A 23,553-nucleotide genomic window follows, 5' to 3' on the forward strand; every position below is an offset into this window, starting at 1 on the left:
TAAAGTAGTGTAGTTATTTTTAGCATTATCCCAGGATTGTCATGCAATGAAGTCTCTCTCTTAGAGTGAAACCACTATGCAATTATTATGAACACCTAGACTTAATGTTACCCTTTAGTGAATTATATTACGTAGAATTTCCAGTGTGCCTCCTTTTTAAATAAAAAAAGTCAAAGAATATTTTGACAGAAATAACAATTGGCATCATGAACTCATCCAATTGATTTATCTAGGAAACATGTGCTGTGTATATGGTTGTAGAGCCAAATAAAAGTGGGCATTTGGGGTATCATAAAAAATAGTGTCTATGAATGTGTTATTTTAAATGTCATAATTTTCTTTAAGATGTATTTGATCTTCAATACAATATCAAATCTCTTGCCATGTATCACAGGGATTCTTTTGCTAAGAAAAACTGAATTAAATATAAATATTACTTAATAAAATAAACCAGAAACAAAATCTTGCTTTGTATTTACAGATAAGTTTTAATGGAATATTTCATGGTCTAACACAAATATCAGACCCAATGACACTAATTCTTGTACAGCCTTTGGCTTACCCTGTATAACAAAATCTGTTATTTAAAGTAGACTATAAAATACCTTATGGTAAGTGAACTTCCAAAGACACAAAGAAAATCCTCCATAAATTTAAAAGCTTATCTCAAATTCTAATTAGCATAAACTTAGGATGAATATATTATTGATTGTATTATCTTAGGTAGTTGGATTATATAATACTAGTTAGAGTGTGAAAATTATAAAAGAAATAGATGTAGGTATTTTTGATTCCGTTCATAGTCAACATTAGTAAACAGACATAAGTGAATGTAAAATTACAGAGTTTTGAAATTTTGGCAATCTCAAGCAAAATTCCCTAAGTCAGCAACATTTTTTAACCCTTAGCATATTACAAGGTTCAGATATTCCAAGGAGTAAGTACTAAATGTACAAATCAGATAACATTTACTTTACTACTGCTTAATTTTTAAAACTTCCACTTAGAAACTTAAAAGAAAAAACGGGCATCATTGAGGATATCTAAAATAAATGAATGATATATGCAGTTTGAACTAGAAATAGAAAATAATGTGTTTGGTATAAAGGAATATGTCTTGTAAATCTTTAATAACTTGTCAGTGGGAAAAAAAGAAAGTTCCATCTTTCAATGTCTGTTTTCAACTCTAATAAAATAAACTAAATGAATAGACAATTCAGTAATGTCCAACAGATAACTAAAATTCAAATTTTATTTTCCATATATATTGGGCATTTTTTTTTCCTGACAAGGCTTTACTGATAGATGAATTGCAAACAGAAACCCTGAAGGAATGTTTATAAGGGTTGTACATGACATATTTTAAGCGCCACTAAGTACACATTGAATACTTTGTGAGTATATAGGCATATCAACATGCAAGTGTCATGTACCTAATATTACAATATGCATTTTGTTTTTTGAAAATGTTAATGATAACAGTAGATTCAATAACTGTGCAATATGCTTGATTTTTATGGATCTTCTTTACAGCACATAATTTTTATGCTGCCATAAATATACCCTTCCAAAAGTTATGAATTTCATATCATATAAATAGAACAGTTTATTTTCGAAGCCACATCACTGGGAACACCTGCATTTATTGAATACAATTTTTAGAGATAAGTCTTTAAATTATTTTTAACATGGCAGACTTGTTTCAATGTTGGTTGCATTGAAATATTTATGATAAAAATGGAGCTTTCTTGAGGGAATATTTTTTGGTTGAATGAAAAGCAAAATAACCAATTCACAAATATTGATGTGAACTGAATATGAAGAAAATGGGTTAGTAATCCCAAACTCATACATCCTTGGGTTACTACTTAACCGCATCATTGAATCTACAATAGGTACAACAGTTACAGTTGAAAATTTGTAAGGAGCTAAAGATTTTATACATTTAAAAGGAGGAAGAGTACTACTTTTGAAAAATGTCTAAATTATGTTTCTACTTATGCGAGACCTTCAATACATTAGAAACACAGAGAAAAGCAAAAAGGATATAGAGATAATTCAGTTTACATGTCATAGTTTTTTTCTAACCAACTGGTAAACACTGCTTTCAATTATCAAATATTTTATTGCATATAACTTTCACTATCAGCAAATATAAAGAGAAAAGTGAGTACTAGTATCATGTACAGAGAAAAGCATCTGAAGAAAGAAAACATCTGAGGTTGACAGTACTGTGTGTAAGAGAAGTGTACTCTGGCGTTCATACCGCACTTGGAAGTCCGTGTAGGAATCACTGCTGTTCTGACCCTGGATGTAGGAAAAGTGCTTAAGTGCTGAGCCCTGGTAGGTTTTTCTTTTGCCCCTGCAATCTTCAAATATCTTTTAACTTGTCTTCTTTTGAAATATACAGCATATTTCATAGAGAGGAAATAGTGGGTTTGTTGTGGGTTTTTTTACACTTTTTTCACATTTGGGCCCATTCTCTCCCAAATAACCATACATTTCTTGTAACTAGCATATACCTATATTAGTATATGGATATATATGTATATATAGACATATATACATATATACACACATATATGGAAGAGATTATAAAGATAGGACCAAATAGTATTTATAACAAAACCACGTAACATAGAAACATCTTAGACTTTTAGCATATATTACAGATTCAAGGTCATAATTTGATTTTTATTATTGTATCCCTTTTTTTTCTGGAAGAAGATCTGCTTTTAAAATGTCATTTTATTTTAGAATAACTAAATTGCATAATTTGAAAATTTCATATGTCTGTGCACACAAAATAAAATGGACACTTGTGGCAATACTTTGCATTCATTATTTAGAGGTTATTTGTTAATATGGAGGCAGTCTTAAATGCTTAAATTTTTGTCAAACATAGATAACACTGCTTGGAAAAATAAATTATATTTGTAAAGTTTTACTTAAAAGCACAGTATTATTTACTAAGAAATTGCATTTTAAATATTAAATAAATAGATTGAACTACAAAGTGTTGCCATTAAATTATTTTCTAAAAATCAACACAATGATATTACATTGAAATATTAAATAGGCATGAGGAGTTCTGTCCTTTTATAGTTTCAATATTTTGCCTGCAGGAAAAGTTAATAATAGAAAAGGAAAACAAATGCAGATCTATACAACCTTGAGTACACTAAAACAAGTTGGCTTCTGAGAATTCCCAGAGTGTGGGGCACAGACTGTTATGAGTGCCCCCAAAACATGCTTCCTGGGATATCTTGTAAATCATGATTTCTTCTATTTGTATTGAAGTGTCATAGCCCATGTTAAAAGAGAGAGGTAGAGGGGTTATCATAGTATACATCGCAGAGAACTTACCAGCCATATTCAGTAATGATTGCATTCAGTATGGATAATGCTGATGAGTTCAGAACCCATTCTTATATTTTGTTCCCCTTAGATCAGTTTATAATCTTTTTACTTTCAATCCATTGCCTTTGGAAGGATATAAGTGCAAAGGGCATGTTTGGGGTAGAATAGGGAGAGAAAGGGAAAAAAATAAATCAAAAACAAAGATGAAAAAAATTCCAATGAAATGTAGTGACTACCTATTAAAGGTAACCTGTGTATTTGATTAAATAAATTTGTACTTATAATAAGAGTGTCACAATTCATTAAAACATACACACATTTCAAAGAAAGTTGAAGAATTCTAAATTGAATTAGATGGAAATCAAATTTTTTTCTCTCTCCAATAAGGCTGAAAACTAGGTCAAATAATTTTATTGTGTCTCATTAATGATTAAGAAATAAAAATTTAATGTTCCGTTGAGGCAGTTGTATTTTATATTAATGATTTAGTATGTGGGAGGTGAAGATTAGCAACCTTTTGGGCCTCCTGGAAAATTCTTAAAGTCCCTCTGCATTAAGTATCCAGCAATAGAATTGCAGATATTGCACTGAGTATATTTTCGATATTGCCAGTGTATATTTCAAAAGAAATTCTATTATCTACACTAAGATTTCCTCTTTCCCAGTATTCAAAATGCATATTATAATTACATGGGTTTCAAACATCCATACACAGCAAGTACAAGATACTTACATGTACGTACACTCTAGTTACCTATATTTTGCATAGTTTTTAGTGTGTACTTTGTGCCACTTAAAAAAAGCATTACTCAGTAATTGTTATTAGGTGTTTCATTTATTTCAGCTGTCATTGCCAGATTTTTGTTAATTTGTTTTGTTTTGTATATTTATCACAGGTTACACTTGCAAAGGGGGATAATATGGGCATTTATAGAGGGCTCTGAGTAATTAGTAATATGACCTGGAAGTTGCAGTAAGATATGGAGTTTTCCATTTTCTCCACAGTTAAAAACCTAATGTGAAATTTCATATTTATCATTCTTTAAATGATCCTTCAAGTCCAAAGAAAAAGGAAAAGTGTTTTAAATGTTCCCCTTGGTAACACTTTGCAATAAGTGGCACTATATTACACGATAACTGCTATATTACATGGAAGAACCGTCAGTGTCACAGCTGCTGTACATGTGCCTATATGGAATCTCAATGCTATCACAGTCATGAGTAAGTAACTACACATGAACTTGTCCTTTAATGGAGATATTTATATATTTTTACAAAAAATAAAAATAAATGAAGTGTTAGCTTCTTTGCCATATTTAGGAAAGTTAGTTTTCTTTCTCTATTTTTTTTATTTTAATTGTGGGTTTTCAATGCAAGATTAAGCTTCTTGAATCAATGTAAGATCATCCAGTTTCTAGTTTAAATGCCAATATCAGGTTCCTTAAACTGCTTCTTGAATTCTCTGGTAAAAGAAAACAAGTTGAAATCAATCAATCAGTCAATCAATGTCTCTCTCCTCTCACACACACCCACACTCTCAATACTCTGCTCATGCTCTCTGTCTTTGCTCTTGGACTCACAAACTTTTTCTTTTTCTTCCTAATTTTGGTAATTGTTCTATTTAGGACACTCAAAAATGGGAAAAAGAAAAAAATACCGCTTACAATTTTTGATGAGGGACAATCATTTTACATTGTAAACAGTACACTGGCAGAGAATAGCTACTTTTGGTAAAAAATAATGTTCCATATCCTACTAGGGGTGTGTGTGTGTGTGTGTGTGTGTGTGTGTGTGTGTGCGCGCGCACTCTCACTGAGTTCTGTAGCTACTATGCTCACTAAGCAGAGGCAGAATTTGGCTCTCTGTGGTATGAGTGTGCATGTTTCAGATGATGCAATTCACATGGTTCCATTTAAAATGGTATTTCATTTTATTTTAAATTTTATAGGAATAAGCAGCGTTTATATATATATATTTTTTGTTTTGTGGAAATAAAATAATTTTTAAAATTGGGAAAATATAATTCCATTGCTATTTTTTTCCCAATAACTAAAAACAATACCTAATCCAAATCTGTCTATTGAACTGGCAAAATGTTTGATTAGAACCCACAAATCATAATATACCAGTTAGTTAGTTTCTTTTTAAGACTTCTAATGATTTTTTTTTATATTGCTCCAAAGGGTTAAATAATCAACAATCTTGAAATGTAATCAATTTTGGATCCCTAATTTTAGTGTTATAAATAATGATTGAGTTATTTAGGAAACAATTTAGCAGTTGGAGCAAAGTAGAATATAGATGAAATGAAGAGAGATGTAAATACATCAGTGAAGAGTAGCAATTTTGTAAGTGCATCCTGAAATTAGGCTTTAAATAGTAATTGATGATGCAGTTTATGCAACTTCTGTAATAAGAACTTTTCCATTTTTACTAACAGGATGAATTTTGCTTTGTGGAGTCTTTCTAAAGATTATGCATTGAAAGATATGAACAGTTTATAAACCTATTCTAGTTTCAATGTGTCTAGTAGCACCTACCTGATTCTCTCAAACTACCATACTATATTAACATATTATTGCATTTTTCCACAGATGGTATGAATTGAACTGTAAAAACAAGCATGCAATCACATCAATGCAGACTTATTTCCTTAAAATGTCATACTGTATATGATTTATTATGTTAACACTCAACCACATCATATTATTTATGTTCTGTATATTCTGAAAAAGTGCTGCTTGACATCATCCTTTTTCTTTTGTAAGAAATCAACAAGATAAATGCTTCAACAATAAAAAACAATTTAAAATTCTAACATCTTTAAAGGATTTAAACTTTTCTGATAAATAATCTAAGATACAGCACCCTTGTCTTTCATTTGATATTAACACTTGATGTCGTACTTGAACATTCTCATTTCCCCCAAATGAATTCCAAGATATTTTTAAAACCATAGGCCATCATGCTTTGACATCACAAGTATAGCTTCCATATTGTCATATTTGTTTTCTTCTTAAAGGTGCAATGCTTGTGAATGGGAAAATAATTTTTACCTAACTGGAGTTTTAATCTTTAGCATATAACAAATGTAATGAGAACTAATCTAACAATATTGTTATTTACTTGAAGAAATAATATGACTTTAGATTAACTCTGTGTCATATTTAAGAATACAGCATTTCTTAATGGTTAAATACACCAAAATTTCAGAAATAATCCAGAGAAAGAGACTTTCACCTTCGAGGTAAAAGAACGGCAGAAATTCTCTATCACTCATTGTTTCATAAGTTTGTACCTCACAAAATGCATAGACAGGAATTTAATATAAAGAATTAGTTCATTTATACAGAAAACATATCTTAAACACTTCTTTTTGGCAAACCAACATAGGCAAGCAGCTCTGGAACTGCCAAATTAAATTTTGTAAAATTTTAGCAAACTAAGAGTTTATTTTTAGGTTATTCTATTGTGGTTGTAATTTAAAACCTGAGGCTGTGCACTGGTTGTTAGCTTAAAATTACCTTTCCTTATAACATTGTGCTTCCATTGTATAACAAATAAAAATTAACAAGAACTAGAAAAATTGGTTGTTGAACAGTGCTAGGACATACAGACAAAATACTAATACGTGTTATCTACTTGTAATATTGGTTTAAGTAATATCTAAAGGGATATAATGGACATTAGAAAATGCCTACTTATGATTGAATTACCTACAGCCAAAAAGTTAAATATGTATCAAATAATGTTTAATTGGATTTATTATATGCACTATATACAGATACTAAAATGTTTCAAAATTGTGCCCTATGGATATTTCAATTTTGTTTAGGAAGGTGAGTCCTTGTGAAGCAAATAAATTACAGAATCAAATCAGAGCAATGAATGAAATCTTTGTGATTCCCAAAGCAGTAAAATGTTTGTAGCAATTTATTGGCAAACAGCTAAAATAACCTAATGGTGGGAGCTATATAATTATATAAGATACCATGACATGATTACAATTCGTACACATGGCTCCTGTATCAAATGCTATATTTTTAAATAGCAAATTGATACAGCTTTACCAGTATATCACAAACAGTCCCGAGCTATACTACAGTGTTTTCCATTTGTGGTTTCCTAGGGCATATGTTTCTAAGCATGTCCTTGAAGAGAGACATGTAGAAAATATTATCTGTAAACCTCTAATGTCTCATTAAACTTAAGCACATTAGCTCTTCATCTAATCCTGTTTCTTGTGAAAGCTGTCCAATGGCAAACTGACTAAGTCCATGATGTAAAGAGGGTGAAAAATGAGGGGTTAAAACAAAAAACAAAAATCTCTGCATACATTTTTCAATGTATAAAAACAACTCAATATCATGACCCAAGGAGATGATTAACATTGTTAAGGCTGTATATTCAAGCACTGTATGTTAAAAGAGCAATGGTGTGGAATTTAGGCAGTAAGAAATGTCCTGCATTATGGATGGTACAGCAATTAAAGAAGGATGCTTTCGACAGCTGATTGCTGGTATGCACTGGCTACGGATAGCAGTGCGGTATGGAAGTTAATAAAGGTAGCGGAGATGGTAGAAATGAACTCTGAAAGATGAGAGCCAGTTTTCTCCAGCAGCCAGCCTGGTAAGTAAAACTCAGAACCTTGGCCTGCATTTTAAATGAAATACTCTTTTTTCTCTTCAGCATTGACTTGGCTGCCTTCAGCGTTGATAATGGCTGTGTCAGCATCTGGTGCATCTTCAGCTCCTTTAGCTTCATTTGTTAAGTATGTTCCTGCGGGTAATGGAAGAAAAATGTGTTAGTTCTGTGAGAACGGTAAAGAGCCAGCATTAACGCAGCATTGATTTAGGAAGGAACTTATGCCAGATATCTTACATGTTAGGAAATATTCTGAGGTGTAATAAACCACACAATGTACCCTTCAGAGTTGCACACATTCTTTCCGCTTTTAGGTAAATGTTGTAGAGGAAGCTGTGGCCAGGTTAACTAGCGATGACAGCCAAGTTGGAGTGGGTAATGAATACTTTGATTTCTTTAAAGATGGATACAGACCATGTGATCCATGCAGCTGTAGCAATCAGGGTCCTTTGTTAAGCAGTTGATAATGATCACATCAAACGTGTCACCATTTCTTTTGGTAACTCCATTTAAAAATAGATTATATCAAGAGTTTGCTACCTAGCCCATTACAAAAAAACCCCCAGCAACACGTATTATTCTCGCTAATATGGCCACACGTGTGTCCATAAACCTAAAAACAATAACCAAAAGCTTAATGTTATAGTTGAATTTTTGTTCTAGAAATAAATTATAAACTTGCTTCTTTTTTTGTTTTTCCAACTATGATTTACTCTGTGATCTTCGGCTATTGGTTAAACATTATTTTGCTAAGCCAACTTAACTTCATTTAGTTTGTAAACATGTTTCTATTATTGATTTTAGAGAGAGGAGAGGGAAAGAAAGAAAAAAACATAGATGTGAGAAGGCAACATTGATCAGCTGCCTCCTGAATGCTACTGGAATCTAGCCCACAGCCAGGCATACCCTGATGGGGAATCAAACAAGTGACCTTTCCATGCATGGGACAGTGCTTGATGAACTGAGGCACAGTGGCCAGGACTAAGCCAACCTAACTTCAAAGTTGAGTAAAATAATCAAGAATTCCCTGAAATAATTTAATTTAGTATTTAGATCTCTCTCTCTCTCTCTCTCTCTCTCGTACATTCATATAATATCTCATTGCAAAGCAAGTCTTTAGAATGTTTGTGTCAGAGTTAATAACACTATTAAATACAACCCACCTTTATGTCTTGCCAGATATCGACCAAGCAGAAATATAGAACACAGCGTGACAAATACAACTACAGCCACTATTCCTCCTATAAGAGCATGATCAGGACCAGTCTGGCCAGCCAGGGCATTGGGATCTAGGAAAGAGAAGAAAATATTGCTTAAGTTAGTGTTATTAGTCATTGAGTGCATATCTGCATTAGAATGAGTTATTAAAAATGATCACATTTCTATTAAAATAAAGCTTTATTAATGTGTAGTACACCAATCCTCTAGTCAACAAATATGTATAGTGTATCTATAATATTTATTGTGTACCTATAACGTACAACATACCTGGGGATACAACATTTCTCCCATAAATCACTTGTTTTTGAGTTTTCATTTTAAAGAGAAAATGGATAAACAAATACTAATATGATTTTGCACAGTTTTATGCCTTTTGATCCTCCTCTTCTCCTTCTAAAAATGTCTATGTGTCTATTTTTTGGTGAGATGAACACAATTATAATATTTTAAAAATGAAATTATGTCACAGGAAAGGATGGAGCTGGAGATGATAACTTGGGATTTATCATTATATAAATGTTATTTAAAGCTATGAAAATTGATAAACTTATTAGAAGAGCGATTCTAGATAAAAGAAAAGGTCTAAAAATTGAGCCCTAGAAAACTCCCATATTTAAAAGCTAGACAGAGGAAGTGCTTCTAGCAGAGCAGACTGAGGGGAGAGAACAGGGCAGTAGGAAGGATCCTGGAGAGTATGCTATAGAGGAGGGTGGTACAGATTGTGTTTAGTATTATTGATAGAAGGAGGAGAATGAACACTCAGCAGGGAGGATTTAGTGCTTGTTGGGCTTGTAGCTGTAGAAGAAGTAAGTGGAAAGATACAGATTAACGATATGCTTTTATATTCTGCCTTTAGTAAGATATTACAGGAAAGAGATGAGCACAGGAAACCGTCCAGTTTTCAAGCAGAGATCTAAAAGATCAAAAGAAAGCCCAGTCATTGGGATATTGAAAGTTTGAGAAATCTACTGTTTCTAGAAGTCGCATAATAAGGAATAAAACTAAATCTGCCAAGGCGCAGCGCCTATAGCAAGGATCAGGTTGAAGGCACAGCCTACCCTCCCAAGCCCATTGTTGCAGATAGCATCATAGTAGCTGCTTATAGTCTAAAGAGGGATTTAGAGGAGGAAAAAATAAAAAATAATAAATTAGGCTTGGAAATTATACCTTTAAATCTCAGAGGGAAGGTGGGATGGGAGGTTGGAGGAGGAAGAAATTAACTATGTAACTTATGTGCACATATGCATAACCCATGGACACAGAAAATAGTGTGGTGAAGGCCCGTGGGGAGGCAGGAGCAGGGTAAAGGGGGTCAATGGGGAAACGGAAGGGCACATCTGTAATACTTTCAACAATGAAGATAAATTTTTTAAAAGGTATTACCAATGGGCAAGGTATTACCATTGTTCTGTTGTTTTTCTCTACCATAGAAATATAATCATAGATTTAAAAAAAGATGGAGTGTGGTTATAGGCACACAAATATGGCACATCGTTTAGAAGTCTACTGTGATTTTAATAGAACTACTGTGCCCAAAAATCATATGTCTAGATAGAAAAAAAAGTCTGACTATTTGAAACTTCAATCCTTGGACCCCCAAACGTAAAGAAAGCAAAAGGTAAACTAGGGGAGAGTGGGGTAAGGAGGAGAGATCAACCAAAGGACTTGCATATAAGCCTAACCAATGGACACAGACAACAGGGGTGTGAGGGCATGAGTGGAGGGGTCCAGGGGGATATGTAATCATATGTAATACCTTAATCAATAAAGAAATTTAAAAAAATGAAAGCTATATAAACTCCATAGAGGGCATATTCTGAAACACTCACTTCAGATGTAGTCAAGGGGGATGACTGATCAGGTTGAATGTTCCACAGGATAGAATTGTGGGAAGTAGAAAAGAAGGAACAGAAGAGAATCCAGTTTCTCCACAGAACTGTTTTTGCCAGGGCAGAGGGATCTTTTAATGCCAGTCTGGCGTGTTTCCATAATTGTTATGGATCAGTAACTGCTCAGTGCTTACCACTCTTCCTTTATTTCTAAATGGGAACATTTGTATTAAGAAGTGCTTCAAAGAACGTATATGCATATATGCATCGCCCATGGATGCTGAATGCCTGGGGTGGGCTGGGACTGGGTGGAGGAGGGCAATGGGAGGGGAAGGAAGGACATCTGTAATACTCTCAACTACAAAGATTTTTAAAAAGCACTTCCCACTTCTCCGGGGTCAGTTCTATCACTGTGCGTTGTATATGGGTGGAGGGGGGCATTAGTTTTTTGGCTCATTTGCTCCTTAAGTAATGCACACAGATATGATGAAGAGGACTGAGCATATCAACGACCTTTATCTTTGAGTTGGATATATTGGCTTGACAGGTCTTTAGCTTGTCTCTTTGGATAGGGTAGGGCAGTGGTTTGTGTGAGGGAAACAACATGAACAAATATTTGGCAAATCAGAAGGATATATTGGGGCAGAGATTTCTAGCTCATAACAAACTGGTTTCCTAGTCTTTCAGTTCACAGAGCTAAACGTTTTCAATCTCACTTGCAGTTGAATGTAACCATGTGAATTGTGTTCTAGGCAATTGAATGAAGGCCCAGACATGTAACCCCGCTGAGCACTCTCCGGAGATACAGGCTGAGAAAGACAAGTGTCACATGGTCTCACTTACATGTGGAATCTAATGAGCAAAATAAACAGATGCACAAAATAGTTCCAGAGGCATAAAAGCATGGAACAGAATGACCAATTTCAGAGGAAAGGAGGGGGTGGGGGCGTGGGGAGTGATTAGGGAACTTATATGCATATATGGACACAGACAATAGAGAGGTGAAGGCCTGGGAAGGGGGTTCTGAGTGGAGCAGGTCAATGGGAAAACAAACAAACAAAGAAATAAACAAACAGGACATCTGTAATACTTTCAATAAGAAAGAAGAAAAAAAAATAAATGAGAGAGCCACAAGAATAAGTGAGGTAATGGGTCAATAAATCTCCACCTGGAAGAAAATTACCCAACTAAGAATACATGAATTGAAATGCTTAGAAAATTGGGGGGGTATTTTAAAATCAATGAGCATTAAATAGTTAATCTGTTATAGGAGCTATTGCTAATTTAGCTTTCTATTGTATATTATTGAATTTTCCTTAATTTCTGGCATTGGCTGTAAATCTAAAAACAAAAGAAAACAGGTGAAGGGAGCAAAACATAAACCTGCCTTGCCTCTAAATTATGTTTGTATTCCTTGCTTAGATACTTTAGAATCACTTTCAAAATCCACCTCTTGCTCAGGTCCCCAAATACAGATAGTCAAAATTCATGTCCATTTTATTTACTGAATATATCTCAGAACTGAGCATTCTTTTGGGAAACTGAGAAATCAGATTAGTTTATTTGCTTTGGGCTCATGATTTTTTTCTACTTTACTTTAGATGAATAATTATTCGATTTCCTTCCTTGGAAATCAGATTGTGCCCTGGTAGAAACACCATATTTTATATTGTGTATATGTCATTCCCTCCATCCTATTTTAAAATAATTTCACTAATTTACATTTTGATTTAATTATATTTTCCATGTTTATCCTCTTCTTAGTTGATTTCATTTTCTGCCATTTCTTATTCCTTTGAAAGGTCTTTATCAATTGTGACTTTGGTTTAATTCCACTCTCTATTTAACCCATTCTGGATTTAGTAGATGTTTTAAAATAATTTTATAGTATTGACAATAAAAAGTTCTTACTTTTTTCATTTAAGTATAATAATTATTTTTAGATATCTTGAAAAATGTTTTTACTTTGTATGTATACATTATTTCTCTTCTTTTATTGAAACCATTTTTTCATTGGGTGCAAAATTGTTAAAATAAATCCTTTTTTCTTATATTCATTCATATTGTTGAGATGTTTTGCAGAAGGATTCTGTGATTTGATGCTGGTGTTTATTTCTCTCAGCTGTAAAGTTGCGGATCAATCCACAAGCAGAAACTATCTTTGGATCTTATGACATCTGTACATAGTTATTAGACTGGGGGAATGTAAATCATTATTGGTGAGATATTTCATTGATGAATTTCATACACTTTTGCCTATAATCTTCACTTGCATGGTAGTCGCAGATAACTTAGGTCATTGCCTTCGTTTTTGTACATTAAGACAATTTGACTTGTTACAATGGGTTTTAGATCAATTCGCTTGATTTTTAATAGATCTAATTACAGATATATTATTTTTATACATTTATTATAACCTTTAGAGAAAATAATATATGAGCGCATATTATTTTACCTTATTCATAATGTTCTACACATACTCTTACAATAAATGAAAATACTTTAAACTTTAGTCTTCATTTGATTAACAAAATAAGTCCACATTTTGTCCCAGGATTTTTTAGATTTCAAAGATAAAATAAATATACAGAATGCTACTTTGTATGTTTACTTACAAATGCATTTCTAAAAAATACTGACCTTCTTGGTTAGTTCAGCATAAATATAGATAAAAAATGGAGTAGTACATTAAATAGCAGAGTAGAAAATTGCTAATTAAGTCAGGTTAAACTTAATAGCAATTTTTGATAAAACTAGGAATAAAATTCAATGTCAATATGGAAAAATAGAAAAGTAGGTAAAAGCTGAAAATAATAGAAGAAGAATTAGTGAAGAGAAGCAAGTGCCTCTTATGCAAAAGTCAGTAAACATAGTCCCAAGGTAGCAAATATCAGAGTTGTGAAACAAGAGTTAAATGAATGAGTAGAATAAATATGGACCAAATATTATACTGGGATGTATGATAAGAGTCACTTTAACAATAAAGTCACTTATATAGATATTCTGTTCTCATTTTTGAGTGTTTTTATTTTTTGGATGTGATTGAAAACTCAGATAAAATTTAACAATAAAATGGTTAACACATATTAAATTAAACTCAGAAAAATAAGTGTGTAACTGAGGTTACCACCTTTAGAAATAGACAGTATAGAGATTTTTCAAGTTTAGTTTCCTGAAATAAGTGATCCTGCATCACAATAAAGTAATATTTAGCATTTCTAGTTATTTCCTTATCTCTTTGCTAGGAATTTATTTGTATACCATAATTGAGACTTTGGAAAAATAGCATTTTCATTTTTTAAGAAACTGCTGTGGATAAGTTGTATCCCTCTCAAAATCCATATGTTGAAGGCCTACACCCAATGTGGTGGTATTTGGAGATGAGACCTTTGAAAAAAAATTAGATTTAAATGAGGTCATGATGGTGTAGTTCTCATAATGAGATTAGTACCTTATAAGGAAAAAAATTATATATATACACACACACTATCATCTTTCTATCATCTATTTTTCTATCATCTATCATCATCTATCTATCTAACTTATCTCTATCTCTGCTATGTGAAGTCACAGCTTAAAGCAGCTTTCTGCAAGCCAGATAGAGAGCTTTCACCAGAATCTCAACCATGCTGGCACCCTGATCTTGGTCTTCCAACCTCTAGAACTATAAAAAATAATACATTACTTTCTTAAGTCTCTCAGTCTATGGCAAATTGCAGGCTGAACTGAGTAGTATATAAACTACAGCATGATTTTTGTCATGTAACTCACTTGACTTATGGAAAAATTCAATGAAAAATAGATTTTGGGAAGTCTGGGTAATCTATACTCATCCCCAGCCAATGATCTGTAAGCAAATAGAGCAGATGAATTTCTTTTAGTGAGTCACTTGTAACTGAGTTGTGCCTTGCCTTAGGTGCTGTACTGCTTTATATTGGCGGCCTCTGTCTACTCACACACCCATGTTTCATAGCAGTTGAGATGTAATAATTGATGTCAAGAACATCAGATGAAATCAATCTTGGAATGAAACTAGGTTGTGTGTTATTTATACAAACAGAAGAAAAGTAGTATCACAAAGCAGAAAAGTCACTGAAAGCTTTTCAAGTGGAAGAAATTGCTCACAAAATCCTGGGTTTACAAATTGTTTATACCAACCATTAAACCACTTATTGTTATTAGTTTGATGTTGGTCAAGATTCTTAGCCTTCTCATCTTTAGAATGTGAATACTTTTATTTCTAGGATGGTCAAAGATGACATGCATTACTGGACATAAAGGGCTTAGAAGAATGTTTGACACAATGTAATGTAAGCATTATCTAAATGTTAGTTATATGGGAGATGGGGCAAGTGGGAAGTATAAACTTCTGTGTAGAAAAATATTGGTTCCTTTTTATCTTTTTAAAAGACTACATCAGGACTTTTGTGGTGACTATACATCATTCTAAGTGTCTGAATATTTGAGAGATGGAGGGGGGTATCAATAGAGAAAGGTTTCTATAACATGAGATTGGATAAAATCAGTGTGGTGGGAGTCTGATGAATGAAGATTAAATGAATGAATAATTTGTTGATATTTAATCTGTGCCAAGTTCTGTATTATAAATGGCTTATTTTATTCAATGTCTGTAAAATGTGTTGACTCAGAAAACCATAGCTATTATTAATATAGAGATTGATAAACTGTAGGACAGCTTGCCTAAGCAAGTTACTGGAATAATTTTTGAGAAGTTTTAAAAATAATTATGAAAGTTTTTAGGCTGTGTCAGATGTCCTCTGTTTGGAGAATAGCAGTTTGTGGAGGTAATTTCTACTCTCTTCTCACTTAATTGTGTCATATTTTCTTGCATTATAGAGAGGGATTCATTCTCCATCTTTGCTAAATGACCCCTAGTAGTGTTGTTTCTTCACCCTGTAGTAATTTCTTCTTTCCATCTATGTATGCAAAGTCCAAACAACAGTGACTAGTCTCTCCATGTTAATTAGGCCTGAAGTTCTATATTCAGATGTCTTTTTTTCCTTTTGAATTAATTCACTTGCTTTAGTTTATTTTCACCCAAAGATAAGTATTCTTGAAAATAAAGTGGAATATTACACTTACAATATAGCTGCAACAACATTTTCACACAGTTCTTAGGACCAAGAAAATTGAGTGAGTGAATGGTTATTATAAAATTCTGATACTGAATTCCCGACAGAATTTGGATTTTTAGATACCAATTTGCTATGCTGAGCCCTGAATTACTGCTCCTTCACGGTAGTAAATTATTTGTTTGAATATAATAATACTGCTACTATGTAAATGTTTTAGCAAATTTTGCTAAGTAAAATGACTCACGCAAATTTGTTCTTAATGCTTCAGATAATTTGATTCTAACATTAAATTTGAATTTTTTCAATGTACTTAAGAGCCTACTTTCCCCCTTTAAATAGAGTAATACTTCAGAAAGAGGGTCACTATCATAAACTATTGAATTTAGTTACACAAAATTTATGGAGAAAAAGTGTACTGTCCTTTAGCAGTATTTGCCATTAACAAAGTCCCTGGAGAGAAATATATCACTACATTTACTCAGGGGTCATCTGTTATCTAATTTTATGTACAATTACTGTTTCTGACAAAAATATTTAAGAATAATTTCTAAAGGATAGAAAACATGAAAATATATTATTCTTGTTTGTGTGCCTGGCTTCCACATAATTTTAACTATAAAAGATGTGTATAGGATGGTGATAAACAGAAGGGAAGGGGGTTGGGGGAAGTAAGAAAAGATAAACAGGGAATAAATTGTAATGGAAGGAGACTTGACTTGGGGTGGTGAACACATAATACATTCATTATGCAGATGAGATATCATAGAATTATACACCTGAAACCTATATAACTTCATTAACCAATGTCACCCCAATAAATCCAATCAAAATATTTTTTAAAAAGTGTATAGGGACTCTAAATCTATGAGCTCTAAATTAAGTCTATGTATTATAACAGGTTTACAATAATAGGAAAAGAATTGCCAGCAAATACAACACTTAGCCTTTCATATATATATATTTACTGCACCATAAATTTGTCTCCATGCTAAGCTGATAAGCAACAAATGCCACTTACAACTCTCTATGTATAATAGTGCACAGATTTCCTATTCAGAAAGATTTTGACAATAAGCATAAAATCACTGTTGTGTTTATTTGTTTTGTTTTGACTTCAGTGTTTCCAGGTTGTTCAGCTTAGGGATATAATCAATTTATAAACTTATTTAGCAAGTGAAATGTGATTATCAGAGATACAAAAGTGAAGTGTTGCTGCATCCTGCACTAATTTCATAGCATTGCCCTCCAGCTTCTTTCTTCTGAGAACTGTCCTCTTAAGCTCTGTTTGTCACTTTTTATGGCTCACTTTCTCTAAGTATATAAAATTGATATCATTAACTTGTATCATAAATAGTTAATAATGTTCTGGGACCAAATAAAATATGTACTTGAATAAGATACTCTGTCCTTAAAAACAAAAATCCAAGTGGAAATTTTCTCTGATGAGGTATTCTTATTTTGGGGTAAAATAGATTTTAGCATAATTCTCTGCATTTCACTTGTCTTTCTCTGGTGAACACAGAATTGTAGTTTCTTGAGTACTTCAAATGGGGAAATTTCTCAGTTCCGAAGAATTTGAACAATCCAGAGAGTACTCTCAACCAGAGAATAGTGTAGCTATTAGGACTAAGGGCCCTTCACAAAATGCTTCACCTCCTTTAGCACTGACATCGAAGGGGGAGGGAGCTTGCCAGGAGATTACCTGTGTAATAGCAGGAGGAAAGGGAAAGAAGTGAAGTTTTTAAGGTTATCTACACAGTCAAAGGAAGATCAGGGTACATTTTTGAGTTATTTACCGCTTGAAAAATTCAGCTAAATTATCCATTAGGCATATGCTACAGAGTATAATTTTCCTGCATTGAGCAGTAGTCTCTCTAAGATCAGAAAACATCGGAAATAATATGACACTCAGAACTATAAGACCCAGGTACTAGTTTCAGTTTGTCCTCCTCTGTTTCAGTTGCCTCCATCTATAACTAAAAATATATATCTTCTCTGCCATCCTCAGTGAGCTATTGTTGAAATCAGTTTATATGGAATCTGTGCATATAAGTCACATTCAATAGATGTGAGTAAATGTAATGTAAATCAAATATTGAGATTTATAATGCTAGAAACTGTAAACAAACCTGTATTTTATATTGTTTATTTTCAGGAAAAAATATACTCAAATTCATTCTATAACATCAATTTCTTTTACATTTATATGATCTGTAAAAGCTACTGTTTTTTCTCCAGTTGCCTCATATCATCTAATTAGGGACTGTTCTGCCTTTAATGTCAACAATACCTAAATTTTTGTACATCACTGGTCTCAGCCTATTTTACACATAAAATGAATAAATGGGAACGACCACTGAAAAGGAAGACAAATGACTTGTATGTGACATTACCATATGTCTATTGGGCAATGTGCTCTGGGCAAATATAAAAAGATGAATTAAAGTATTTTTAAGCAGACTAGAGGTTACATAAATTACATGCAATGATTTCTGCAGAAGGGTGAAATCTAGACTTAAGCGCGTTTCTTTTTAAACTAAACTTAAAAAAAAATAACCTGAAAATAATTAAGTATGCTTCTAAAGGAAACAATAATAGGACAGATTTACTTTTAAATGCTAAGAAAATATAAAGAATAAATACCTGACAATGAGAATATTTATAATGCTCAACATTAAATGTTTAGTCTGTACCAATTGTTTATAATGTCTGTCCATGTACAGAAACAATTGTGATAAAATAGTCACATGTAGAAACATCTTATTTATTATGAGACAATGCACCAAAAACACAATACCACTACTGCTAAAATAATTTCCCTTTATAAATCTAAAATGTGTACTATGTTACTAGTCAATTCATCCAAACAAATTATATATTGCTACTTTTTTTGAATTGATTATTCTGGTGCTGATTATAATATTTATATTGATGATGCTTATATAAGGGTTTAAATCCATTATGAATGGTCAGTGAACCAGATTCCCAGTTATAATAATAAATATATTTAGAAGAATTTAATATACATGTCCTTTCTATACACCATTTACGGGAGATAATTACATACTAGTAGGAAAAGCTTGTGAATATTTTAAATATTAAAATCTTAAGCTTACTGGAATCTCACCCTGTTATTTTTTCAAATATAAAATTATGTTAAAATAAAAAGCCATGTTACCAATATGTAACCTAACATCTCTCTGCTTCAGTTTCCACATATATAACACAGGAAAGTAGTGATATGCGCCACATATAACTTTTCCGTGGAATGAATGAAGCAATGCATGTAAAGGTCTTATTAAAAAACTTTTTCCATAAAAGATAATGACAGTAATGGTTAATATTTATTAAAGCTTTATTCTTATCATATTAATTGTTTTAATAAGTTAACTCATTCTATCTACAAGTCCATCTCACAAAATAATTACTATTATCATACAAAATTTAGTAGATTTTAGAGTAAATACTTAACAAATACTTTTGTTGTATCTTAGGTTCCAAACTCCAAATTGAAAACAGACGCAAATGCAAAATGAAAAAGACTTGTGTGAGCATATTGTCACTGAAGGAAGTGAAAATTCGAATGGATGGCTAAAAGAAATGTTGATGTGAACAGCTTTCCCAGGTTTCAGGAGGGATTCCTTTCCTGAGATCCTTTGCGCTTTCGGCGTTGATTTTCTACTGAGACCATTGCATGAGGAGAGTGGAAGAATAACATCAAAGTCCAAGCATTACTGAGTTTCCTTCTCACCCTATAATTCAGAACTTATTTTCCAAAATGGCTAAAGCTGTAATAGATGGCTAGATTTGGCAAGTTCACAAGTAAATATATTTAGATCCAAAGGTAGTGTAGAACATTTGTTTAGAATTCAAATTATCTCCTTACAAAATATTCAGTCTCTTAATTTAGTTAATGAGTTATAATAAAAATGAATTAAGTATCTAGAATTCCATATTATGGAAAGCAATTCAAAATGTCACTTATCATTCCTGATTCTATTTACTCACGCAACTATAGAAAAAACTTTGAAAGAAGGCTGTATCAAATTTAGTAGTTTTTTTAATAACATGAATTCTGAGGAAAATATTAGTGTGAAGCTTCAGTGTAGTTAACTCTTGGAGATTTGGGTCCATTGTACATAATTTGCATATTTAATATCTGTCACGGACTGCTTTATCCTTACCACCATTAATAATTTAATGGTCAGATAGCATGCAGATCTAGACACTGAGTATGACAGAAGTCATTGTATGCATGTTTGTGAATATAAATAAACTCCATTGTTCCAAAAATAAATAAAAATAAAGTTTGCACAAAACATAACATGCTTAAATTATGGCAGTGCTTTTAATTTAAACATACATAAAATTTTGGAATATTTCATTAATTAAGGAACTATGTTTTTAAATTTAAGGAATAAGTATCCAAAATGAACTAAGCCTGTAACAAATTCTTCAGAGGAAATTGACCTAAATATTAGGTCAATTTAAATGGCAGACATACATATAAAATACTTCTGCCCTTGCAACTAAATATGAAGTACAATTACTTGTAAAATTTTGTCCTACATCATAATTAAAAAGCACTGGGCATAAATTCCTGTTATGCATAAAATATAATTATTCATTTTAACAATTATTACATAGCATTTTTAGTCTAAGCATACAAATGAAAGGTCCTAACTGAAAGCTTTAAGGTCATTTAAATTAAACTGAAGAAAAAGTTAAATGCCAACTTTAAAATGCCTTTATTTTATATTCTAAACTATGTCTTATGGTCATAAAAGTAGATTCCTAAAACCTTTTTAAAGTGGCATCTAGTATCTAGAATTTTAATGGAAGAGCCTTATGACTTTCCTCTACTTAAGCAATAAACATACAATTCAGAAGCAGAAACTATGTTCTTCGTAAGTATCATTAATTTTATAACCATAAATAAATCATATCCTAATTGTGACTGGAAACATAATGTAGTCATAATCAGTCTTCCATGTTTAGTATAACTGTTTATTTCTGTTTCTATAATAAATGGAGTGTTGTTTAGTTTTCTTCTTTCCTGTTTTTTTCCACCTCCACATAAAATCACTTTTTCTGCAATCTTTTCTAGAATCTCTCTCATCAAGTGTTCAAATTGTCTTGTAAGATAACACATCAAGAAACTATTGACTCATAACTGTTTTTTTTAATGTTTTTATTGATTTCAGAGAGAGGAAGGGAGAGGGAGAGACAGAAACATTAATGATGAGAGAGGGTCATCCATCGACTGCCTCTTGCACACCCAATACTGGGAATTGAATCTGTAACCCAGGCATGTGCCCTGATCAGGAATCAAACTATGATCTCCTGGTGCATGCGTTGGTGCTCAACCACTGAGCAACATGGGTCCAAATACTTCTTTTTTTTTGCACCAAAAGCCTGTTTTATTTTTTCCAAATACAGAGACAGACGTTTGCATGGTTTGCAACTCTTGCCTCAAGGCAACATTTCTATATACAGCACTTTCTGTTCTAAGAGCAGGTAATCATAGATATGTATCCATAGTGCAATATTGGCTCATCAAGGGGTCTACCCTGCATATGCTTTGTCATTTAAAGAAACAAAGTGATTAGTCAAACCAGAACTGTTTTTGTCAAGGCAATTTTTAAAAGGTGTATAGTTTTAATAATAATAATAAAAAATCTTAGGTAGTGTACATACGCATTCCTAAATGGTAACGTAATGTTTGTAGACTGCAAGTTCTTACAACCTCAGTGTTTCTCCCTAATTTAAAACAATGTTGAGGAACGCCATCCTCATTCCTGGGTCAAGTTGAATAAACCTCACATTGGAGCACTAGAAAATAATTGTGTCTTTTAATTGGTTGCCTCTGGCACCAACCCAACAGGGGCCAGGGATCAAACCTGCAACCCAGGTATTGCCTTTGATGGGGAAATGAACCCACAACACTTTGGTGCATATGCAGATGACACTCTAACCACAGAACAACAGTACAAGGCTTTTTTAAAAACTTTACATATAAAAGGAATTTTAAATACTATATTACCAGTAAGAGTGTCTATTGTTGTAAGTATAAAACAGAAAAAAAAAGAGTCTTAAACCAGTTCTTCATCTGAGAAGAATTAAAAACAACAACAACAACAACAAAACAAGCCATTTTGGGGGGAAAAATCATAAAAATGTGATACTAAGTGAATCATAGTCTTAATTAAATATGCTTTTATCGTCATATAGTCTCAACCACTTATGTTTAAGTTACCCTGAACAGTTTAGTTTCACTGAGCGTTGGTTCACTCTTTGTAAAAGATTGTCTTTACTGATCATTTGTCTTATAGAATTGTTAAGTTGAAAAGGAATTTGAATGGGGAAGTTCTGGGGATGGTGTTTAGTGTAGAGTAAATAGATAGTCAATATGTGTTGTGTGTTTGTACAATTGACATTTTTCAAGGTCTGCCCTAATTTGAAATGATAGCATAGTTGTGCCAATGGAAATAAAGAAATCACCAAACTTAAAGCAATTCTCAACTGAGATGTGAGATAGCCCTAAAGTATTTGAGTGTATGCTGCATTGGTTTAAAGTGAAAAAAAAAAATAAAATGCAATATTGATAGGATAATTTTATGCTTTAAATTAACATTTTAATTGGAATAAAAAATATTTTGCAAAAATATTTTACTATTAGGACTACAGTAATAGTCGTTATTAGAGTTTTGATCAAGCAACAACATTTTTAAGTCATTTCAGAATTAGCATGTGATTTAATTAACCATTTCTCATTAGTCATGCTATCCTATATTAATAGAAACCTGTAATCTCTCTCCTTTTTAGTTATAATCTGCTATATGGATTTCAAAGTCTTGAAAAACTCAACAAAATATAAAATAATGTCATTTCTTTTGTGAACACTTTAGGAAGACTGTGCATGTGTACGAGAAGTGAGGTGTACATGTGTATTTTTTTCAATTCCTTTCTCTGACTTTGAAAATAAAATGATATACTCGTAATATAAATTTCCAAATGTTAAAAATATGCAAAATTAAATTGAAGTCTTCTATTACCCCATCCTTCAGCAATACATTTCAACTATTTTTTAATATGTTTTTATTTATTTCAGAGAGGAAGAAAGAGATAGAACATCAATGATGAGAGTGAATCACCCATTGGCTGCCTCCTGCACTCCCACACTGGGGATTGAGCCCACAGCCCAGGCATGGGCTCTGACTGGTAATTGAATCGTGACCTCCTGGTTCATAGGTCAGCGTTCAACCACTGAGCCACACTGGTCAGGCAGCAGACTATTTTTTAAAAATATATTTTTATTGATTTCAGAGAGGAAGGGAGAGGGAGAGAGAAAAACATCACTGATGAGAGAGAATCAGTGATTGGCTGGCTCCTGCACGCCCCCA

At 32.5% G+C, this 23,553-nt stretch overlaps 1 protein-coding gene across 2 annotated transcripts in view; it reads right to left on the bottom strand.

Moving 5' to 3' along the window:
* Positions 1–468: 468 nt before the first annotated feature.
* The window catches only part of CADM2 (cell adhesion molecule 2), a 1,222,723-nt gene continuing 1,199,638 nt past the window's right edge, over positions 469–23,553 (bottom strand). For both annotated transcript variants that reach the window (XM_006768264.2, XM_006768263.2), the window contains 2 exons: positions 9,168–9,293; positions 469–8,139 (listed from right to left, as the gene is read on the bottom strand). In XM_006768264.2, coding sequence (XP_006768327.1) covers positions 8,021–8,139; positions 9,168–9,293 — 245 coding nt within the window. In that variant the 3' untranslated portion in view covers positions 469–8,020. The remainder of the gene's footprint in view (positions 8,140–9,167; positions 9,294–23,553) is intronic.

The sequence above is a fragment of the Myotis davidii genome, unplaced genomic scaffold (assembly GCF_000327345.1).
Source record: "Myotis davidii unplaced genomic scaffold, ASM32734v1 scaffold42, whole genome shotgun sequence".
In the NCBI taxonomy this organism is placed as follows: Eukaryota; Metazoa; Chordata; class Mammalia; order Chiroptera; family Vespertilionidae; genus Myotis; species Myotis davidii.